The sequence below is a fragment of the Lutjanus erythropterus genome, chromosome 3 (genome assembly GCF_056507025.1).
Source record: "Lutjanus erythropterus isolate fLutEry1 chromosome 3, fLutEry1.hap2, whole genome shotgun sequence".
Classification (NCBI taxonomy): Eukaryota; Metazoa; Chordata; class Actinopteri; order Lutjaniformes; family Lutjanidae; genus Lutjanus; species Lutjanus erythropterus.
Genome location: NC_139319.1, coordinates 16,248,231 through 16,257,955, shown reverse-complemented (window position 1 = coordinate 16,257,955; position 9,725 = coordinate 16,248,231). Strand labels below are relative to the sequence as shown.

Genomic DNA, 9,725 nt, shown 5'->3' with positions numbered 1-9,725 from the left:
CTTGGACAATCCTAAATCTTGAAGATGTATGGGGGAAGAGGACAATACTTCAATACTTCATGAGAAGAACTTGATAATGTACTCAATTTTTACAATCACTCTTATTTTTAGATAACTTCCACTGTAGCAGGTGATAGAAATAAATTAAATGTTCATTTTCTACCATTTCTGCCCCATTATAGCTTTCTGTGATACAGCACATAAACAAGGACAGAATGCTAAAGAGTATTTGTTTCAAAAATCTTTTATTTACTCAAACTGAGTGATTCCAGCTCTCAACCGTTCACTGAGAGGGTTTCTCACACCGAGGCAACGTGTTGCTCAACAGGTCGGACCTGCAGCACTTCAGCAAAGCCTCGTCCAAACCAGCAGGTGATGTCAGCTGTGTCCAGGGTGAAGAAGAAGAGTCTGTCTGTGCAGCGTGTCCTCCTGTAGACGGACCGTGGGTCTGCTGACAGCACTCCTCTGATGGCGGCAGCAGCTTCCTCTGGACTGCGCAGAAACTTGAAACGGGGCCTGTCGCTCCCAGAGGGTCCTGTGTGACATATGGCAGGACTCTGTTATTGTATGAATGACTGCGCTCATATCCATCTTCTTCAAAACAGCTCCCTCTTGTGGAGAAAAACACAACATCACCCTTTTCTCTAGGAGGCTGGTTAGATCTGCTTTTAACAGCTTTATAGCACCTTTCATGCACACATGCAGCCCAAACAGCTACTCATAGCAAAATTAAAACAATAAAGACAACACAATAAAAAAATTTGCAAGACTAAAAATGATAACAATAATGCGATAACCAGCTTGGTGAAAGCTGGACTCAAGTCACTTTATCCTCCTCCTCTATCACCGTGAAGTGTAAAACCCTCGCCACACCAAACTTTAACACCTAATCAAAGCAAAAACAGCCATTGCAATAATATAAAATGCTAATTAATCTGACTAATTGACAGAAATATCCAGGATGTGGTTTCTCAAACAACCACTCCATTAAAAGCCAATGTAGCATCTTTTCCATAGGAGACATTACACTTTGCATTAATTTATTATTATTATTTATCTATTAGCTATTCATGTATCAATATATATATTTATTTATTTGCTAGCAGTAGTTGTGTGATGCCTTGTGTTCTGTTGACTCTTGATGGATGTTATGTGGTTGTAAAGGACTGTTTTTTTAGAATTGGACTGCAGAAAATCAATCCCCAACAGTGATAGTTCAACGCATTCATATGAAAGAAATGGCAGGAAACATTCATTTGGTGATTTGGAGGTCAAAAGACATCAAAACCCAACTGAATTTGCTCATATAGTGAAAGTTTTTTCGACCTGTAGTCTACATACAGGCGTCGTCAACAGCATTCCAGTGAGGATACGTCAATTTTGACATGTATTCCTTTAAATCAGGATCAGACCTATTCAATGAATATATTAAAAAAGGAAATGTTGCGCGCCTATAGCTCAGTTGGTAGAGCGTGTGCACCATGTATTGAGGCTGTCTGTCCTCTGCAGCGGCTGCCGGTTTGATTCCCACCTGCAGTCCATTTGCTGCGTGTCATCTCCTCTCTCTCTACCCCCTTTCCTGTCATATCTTCAGCTGTCTTATCTCAATAAAGGCAAAAAAAAAAGCCCAAAAAATAATCTTAAAAGGGGGGGGGCTTTATCTGTAATGTAGATGTCTAATCAGCTTCCTCTTTTCCTCCATATTCATTTATAACAATTATATTTTATTATACAATTTATGCTGAAAGACTAAAGCAAGCAAAACACCTCAACAAGTATGAAAGAAATCTGATACCACAAACCTTCAGACAATAGAAGAAAATTATGAACACACTAAAACCTATTAGAAAATAACAAGATTTAAGAATAAATAAATTAATTAATTAAAGGTTGCCATCTTGTGGCTTAAAACATACTTTTACATACATGTAAATTCTCCCTGAGAGATTTAAATTTCTGAGAGACTCTGTGGTTAATTGTCTTCGACAGGTTTATATAAAGCACCTGCTTTAAGGTGTGTCACCCCTTTTTCTTCACAAAACAGCAACTATTTAAAAGTCTGTAAAAGACCAAAACCACATATTCAGCTTCTTACATCTCCGGTGGGGGAATGTAACTAAGTACATTTACCGAAGTACTTTACCTAAGTCTAATTTCAAATTACACCCATATTACACCCTGTGTCTGACAACAGGCTTAATCATACTTTAATGTACACTGTAAGTCTGTCTCACCTGACAGGTGTGTGGGAAGGAACTCTGCCAACTCCCTCTGAGCGTGAGGAGTGAAGCGCACCTCCAGACTGCCAACTGGAGGCTCTCTGATCCATCCAGCGATGGCGCTGTACGCCTCCTCTCCGTAGTGAGGGTGCTCCACCATCGACTCTGCCGGTTTGGTTTTAAGAAAGTGTGAAACTTGATCCTCACTTTCACTCCTCACCTGACAAAGGTCACTTTGAGTCACGTAGGTCTTGACGTCCTCCAACACATCACAGAGATGTTTGGGGAGAGAAAACTGAGCAGTGACTCCGGAGGAATCAACTTCAGACAAGTCCCTCGAGAGGACACTCCCACAGTCATCATCATCAGTTCTCCCACTTTTTAAATGTGACTGATCATCTGTTTCTGAGTCTTTATGGACATTTAATTTATCCGGTGTCTCGTTTAGTGTCTCAGTAGCTGTCTGCGGTCGCTCTGTGCTTGAATCATGCAGCTCTGAGCTCATGTTCATCCTGGTGTTGGGGGAGTCGTACTCTGGGATGTAGGGTTTGATGTCCAGGACGGGGGTCCCAGCGATCATGTCGATGTCTGACAGATGTATGGTGTCACCTGGAAAATAAAGGCAGGGATGCCAGTCATTTACTTGTTTCTGTGGTTAAGGGTAAATTTGATAGCTGCACAGAGACTTCCAGTTCACTTCATTTAACTGAAAACGGAAGAAAATAATTTTCTATACATTAGTGTAGACCAGGGGTCTGAAACCTTTACTCTCAAAAGAGCCAAAAAAAAAAGGGAAAAAATCTGTCTGGAGCAGCAACTATTAAATTCTCTATTTTCCTCTAAGGCTTTATTTTGGATTTGGCTTCCACAGCTTGGCTATGGAGACTTAAGATTTATTTACAAATGGAGAACTGAAGAATCACTTTATGCCTACAACAATGATGAATGAAAATTAAAATGTGAAAGAAATGACCATTATTCAATTCCAGATCATTTTTTGTGAAAGCCACATGCAGCCTCTGGAGAGGGACAAAAGACCCCTGATGTATCAGTTAGAGTCTGCAAAATCTGTATGTGTCCTCACAAAGAAACAATTAGCAATTAAAGAGACTTAAGGGATAATCGCATTATTACAAAACAAACCCCTGAACCGCTAACTGTACATTATCCTGCTTATTATATTAAAAGACAACACAGATAATTTGACACAAAATACTAATTAAGAAATGATTTTTTGTTTGTTGCTTATTTATGGTTGGAACAGCATCCATAGCAATGGACTATAATTAACACAGTCAACAATAGTCTGCTATTCAGATACAACAGACCTCAGAATGCTGTAATTGACCAATCAGAATCGATACTTAACAAAGCCATGGGACAAATTTTGTTAAAAACACTCACCTGCAATTTTATCAAGTTTAGCTAGAGTCAGGCCCAGGGCATTTGGTCGGTGCGGACTGCGTGTCGAGTACACGCCAACTCTCTGACCGTTGAGTCTGGGAGGTTTCACTTTGGCTTTGTAACTCAGGTGCCCATTTTTGTGAAAGAGAAATATGATCCTGTAGAGACAGAAAAGACACAGATGACATGGACTTAAACACCAAAACCATGTACTGCTTCTGTCAGATGAAAGAGAAAGCTCAAAAAACTACTTTAAAAGTGTCCTATAAAGTTTATTTATTCAATCACAATACCAGTCTGACATGGCTTCATAAGCCCATATTAGACAGGTGAAAGATAAGATATGATATGAACTTTATTTATTTTGAGGGAAATTGCTGTATAGCTGTAGCAATACAAAGAAGGAAGGGTGCAGATATGAAATGTCAATAAAAGCTGCAAGTATAGAATTACCAATAAAGATATATCCAAAGTAGAGCAGGACATTATAGTGAAATAAACCCAGACAGCGTGATGCAGGTCTTGAATTACCCTGAAGGGGTTTATTTCACCATAATGACCTGCTCACTGCACATTATCCTGCTTATTACACAGTTACTTATCAAAATAAATGAATAAATTGACACAAAATATTAATTTTAAAAAATGATTTTTGTTGATTTAAAAATTATTTTATTGTTCCTCCAGAATCTATGATCAGAACTCCATAGCAACGGTCTGTTCTTCATAGCAGCGGTCTGCTACAAAGAAATAACACACCTTAGAATAATGCAACTGACCAATCAGAATCAAGTATTTAACAAAGCCGTGTAATACACCGATCAGGCATAACATTATGACCACCTGCCTAATATTGTGTTGGTCCCTCTTTTGCTGCCAAAACAGCCCTGACCTGTCGAGGCATGGACTCCACTAGACCCCTGAAGGTGTGCTGTGGTATCTGGCAATAAGATGTGAGCAGCAGATCCTTTAAGTCCTGTAAGTTGACTTGATTGTTGATTTAAAAAAAATCCACAACACTTCAATAAGGTGATAATCACAATATTGTCCCTTCTGAGTCACATTCTTCAGTCAGTGGATGAAAAACACTGCTCAGAAACCAGAAATAACACTTTTTTTGCTTATAGTTTGGATAATACAACCTCAAACCCTGGACTGGACAGTGAAGGATATACAGAGATGAAGTATAAACGTGATGCATGTGACCTACCAGACGTGGGAGTAGTGCTCCAGGCCCACCAGAGCGTGTTCAGGGTTATTAAAGACACTCTGCAGGATGCGCAGCTCTGCCCTGGAGGGGCCACAGATGGTGGGCTGTCTGGGCGTCCCATTCTTCACAGAGAAACAGGAACTGATGTAACCAATCGGTACTGTCTGGATGTTTCCTGGAACGTTACACAGTCATTGTTTTCATTTATAACATTTGTAAGAACGTTAACACATACTATCCTTTCATTTCAATATGTTGCCTTGGTCACGTTTTACTACTTAAGTGACATTTCAATAACTCAATTACTAATCAAATAATTAATAAATAACTGACGCATTAATAGACAATGAAACAGCACATTTTTTACTATTAATACTGAGCAGAAAAAGTTCCTTTAAGATGATAAGATGATGATGTTTCATCTTATCTCATCAGGGCTCAGTGGTACTGGTTTTGGTTGCCGTCAACACTTTTTAACATAGAAAAAATGGGCACAGTGAAAAGCAAAGTGTGCACAATAAAATAAATACATTTTTACTATTTGCTGCATTACTGACATATAAATATTGATGTTACAGTGGATGCTGACAAACAATGCTGAACTGCGCATGCATTTATTTTAGTGTGACAGAGTATTAGACCACATTAAGGAAAAGAAGGACAAGAGGAAGATTTTTATAACTTTGCATTTCGAGAATGATGACAATAAAATCAAACTATCAAAGTTTAGGCATTAATAAAGATAAATATAAGAGAATAAAGGTAAAATGGTATTTCAACCTTTTTCTCTATGTTCTGACTTTATTCTCAAACTGTAAAACAACTTCTCTCAGAACGAGTGTTCATTTCCAAAAAAACAAAACTGATAAATTTTGAATATTAAATATCTTGACTTTGTACTGTTGCACTGTGTTCAACTGAATATGGGTCAGAAAAGATTTGCAAATTTGCATTCTGTTAGTTTTTACTCAGTGACTTTTTTAATCAGAGTGGTTCTATAATTTTTTTCTGAGGAAATTCTGAAATAAAATCTTCTTTTTTGTCTTTATTTTCATTACTATTGTGGGTGACCTCGTAACTGTACTAATAGTAATTACCTTTCTCTAATGCAGCCTGTGGTGATGCTGGTGAAGGTGGTGGTCGTGGTGTCTGCTCTCTATCAGGCTCACAGAGTCCAATCTTTGAAACCGCAGACTGAACGGACGTCAGATGTTTGCGTTGAGCTCTGACGGCACTGTCCAACATCTGTCTGTAAAAGAACAACAGATACAAATAAACAAAAAGTTTACAAAAACACACGCATCTAAAAGCGATAAATATTAGATGTTGGACAGAAGTTTATATTAAAAAAGATAAGTCTTTCTTCTTAAGTACACTATGGATTTCTGTATACATAACCATGTAATTAAGTGATATTTCGGGGGTTTTTATTGAGTATTAGAGCACAAAGGATACTGGATTTTTGGGTCCAATGTTAGGGAATAAAGAAAACTCTATTGGCTATATCAGCCAATATTCTTTAAACGGTATATAGAATATATGCCTAAACACACATTTTTCACAATAATCCCTCAAATGAGGTTAAGAAACACTTGTGACAAATATATGTAATGGAGGCAGGATATTTTACATTCTAACAATACATGTTACCGTCCAAGATGACATAAGGGCACTGGAACAATAAACTTTAACCAGAATTTGTAATAATTATAGATAATATTTTATATTTAAAAATATGTATATTAGACCTGAATTAAAAAATAATCAAATGTACATTAAATTTTGCCCATAAAGCTAATAAATAAAAACAGCCTGCATTATGTTCGGTTAAAAAAAAAAGTTTTCATATAGGCTCATATCAGACAACAGATGCCAATAAACGGTCAATACCAGGGTGATAATATCGACTGACAAATATATTGATCAAGCTCTTTTGTGTATCCTTTCTGAGCATTATATGTTTTTCTAATGTACTGAGGTTTTTTTCCTCTCAATAATCTATAAAGGCATAACAGATTTTTACCTTATGACTCTGCTACGTCATGTTTAGGTGATTTAGAATATAAAGTACATATGAATAATACTTACAGTGTCCATTACATCTATTATATTTACAGTGTGAACTATTTTATGCATTTCTTCGAGTTTCCATTTTATAATCACGTGACCTGTCAGATGACCGCTAAGGTGTGTCTCTACCTTTTTCTTCTTTTTTTTTGGACAGACGTAAATACCATGAAATACAAATAAGAATTGCTTATGTAAACAAACACAGGGTAAATTCAATGTAGTGAAGCAAAAGAGGCGCTGTATATTATAACATGTCTAAAGATAACATTTGTCTAAAAGTAAAAATATACAGCCGTTCCAAAGCTTAATGTTTGTTAACATACCTCAGGTTTTTGATTTCTTTCCGCATCACAGAAACCTGCTGATTTAATTTATTAATGTGTTCACAGCAGCAGTCACACAGAGGACTCATCTTACTGAAATACAGAACAGACAAGTCTCAATAAGTCAACTTTTAACTCGCCGCTGCTAAAACAGAAACAAACCGCACGCTGGTGAAACATGTGGGAGTTTCTCAATGCGGAAGAGGAACTTGCGGGACTTCCTGTTGTTGTGTCACGTGACAACATGAGCGTCAGACCCGTGCAGCTTTCTGTGCATTTGTCACATCCTGTATATTGTGTACTTTCACGTAAATGCGGGTAGAAAACACTGGTTGCAGCCAATAAACATAAATTACGCACGAATTTTGCAGAACTCATTCATAAATGTGTATTAATATTTCAGGCCAGCAGAGGGCAGCCGAGAGTCGCATCACATCACTCGTTCACTGTTTTTTTTAAAACAAAGCTTTATTGGTAAGTACAGAACAATAATATACTGAATGGTCAGTCAGTAAATACTGTGCTTGAGTACTTTAACTCTATATTCACTGCATTTCAGAGGGAAATATTGTTCTTTAGTAACTTGTTACTCTGCTGATACAAATTTCATAGAAAATAATAAGATCATATAAAGGTATATAGGACAAAAACAAAAGGATAATTATACAAAAAACAGTATAAAGTAGTTACAGTTTCCCCCACCTCACCAGGTATAACATTAAAATGCAGCTTACTCGACATTCATTCTTATTATGCCTTTCTTATTTTTAATTCTTATTATTCATATTGTACCTTAATATTATTGTAACTCTTATTTCTATTTTATGCAGCTATATAATTTTACTGCACTCCACTCCACAGTCTGTGGTGGAATTAAGACACAATAACAAAAAGTGGGGAAAGAAATCAAACATCAGTGGTGGACATGATACTGCAGCAACCAAATATAAACCAGATACAATAGAAGAGTCATACTGGCAATCAGGAAAGTAAATATAAAAATAAAGGCAAAAGTCAACTGGAGTTTTTGCATTTACTTGCACTCCACATTTCAGAGTTACTCCACATATTATAGCTTTTCATACAAAGTAGTGGTAGAAGTATTCAGACTTTTACTTACATAAAAGTAGCAATACTGGACTGGGAAAATACATCTGCATCGAAAATGTTAATCATATTCAGTATCAAAAGCAAAAGTTATGAGTGACATGACTCACACTTTTATTGTTAAAAAAATAACTCCTGTGAGTATTTTAGATTTATATATAGGGATATTGTTATTATTGATGCATTCATGTGTACATTACTACTGTAGCTGGCTGAGGGGGAGCTATCTTGAGCTATTGTATGTGATGTTGGGTAGTTTACAATATTTTACTTACAAATAATGAACTTATAAAACAGTGTGCAAAGTAACAAGTGATGGAATTTGTCAGATAAATGTAGAGGAGTAAAAAGTGCAATACTTCCCTTTGAAATGTAGTGGAGTGAAAGTATGAAGTAGAACAAAATGTAAACTATAATATTAAAATGCTGCTTACCCACCGGTGTAGCAGGTGTGACTGAGTACTTTTACTCAAGTGCTGTACTTATGTACAAATTTGAGCTACTTTTTCTTTAGTTGAGTATTTCTATTTTATGCTACTTTGTACTTCTACTCCATTATATTTGTCTGAAAGATTTAGTTACTAGTTACTTTTAATGTATAATTTTTCATACCCTTCCCATATAGTGAAAACCATGTTTCTCTAAATTTGGTGTTTTTGAATTTGAGTGACTGTGATAAACTGAAAGATGAAGTGCTCCTTTATGGGTTGACACATAAACCCTTGTATTATCTGGAAAATGTATTGTCACAAACATGAAAATGGGGCTGTTTTTTCTGACACTGTGAAAACTTTTTAGAGATACATGGTTCTCACAGGACAGTGATGCTACATAATATAAAACAGTTAAAATGATCTCAGCCTTAAACATATACAGCAGCAAAATGCAACATACACATTAATGCAATAGTAATATTAACCCAAAAACATCATACATAATGGTGAAACACTGACAGTGACCGTTTTACTGCAGAATGAGTACTTTTACTTTTGATAGTTTTAAGTATTTTTTGCTGATAATGCACTTTCACTGTGTCCGGCCACTGTTACTGTCTTCCAGAGACTGTAACAGTCTCAGTGTCTTCAGCAGTGAAGATGCTGGTATCACACGAAACTAGAAGACCTCAGGAATCCTGTGGTAACAACTACAACATCCCTGTTCTAACGTTAGGCTAAAGTTAGACTTTTGCCAGTGAAAAACTAGCATAGCCATTTTCAAAAGAGTCTCTTGACACCTTAATGAAAATGGTTTCCGTTGATACCCAAGAGTCTCTCCTTTACAGACATGCCTACTTTGTGCTAAACCCTGCACTTTGGGGCAACCACACTGTTCTCTGCATGCAATGTAAATGTTTTATTTTTGCATTTTATATTTCAATATTTCTGCACTGAT

At 36.6% G+C, this 9,725-nt stretch overlaps 1 protein-coding gene across 1 annotated transcript; it reads right to left on the bottom strand.

The window, feature by feature from the left end:
- Positions 1-228: 228 nt before the first annotated feature.
- trmo (tRNA methyltransferase O) lies at positions 229-7,430 on the bottom strand. The gene is made up of 6 exons (XM_084715200.1): positions 7,227-7,430; positions 5,931-6,082; positions 4,834-5,008; positions 3,624-3,781; positions 2,235-2,828; positions 229-535 (listed from the first exon to the last, which is right to left on the bottom strand). The coding sequence occupies exons 1-6, from the start codon at positions 7,313-7,315 to the stop codon at positions 300-302; spliced, it is 1,404 nt and encodes a 467-aa protein (XP_084571326.1). The 5' UTR covers positions 7,316-7,430; the 3' UTR covers positions 229-299.
- Between the last annotated feature and the right edge of the window lie 2,295 nt (positions 7,431-9,725).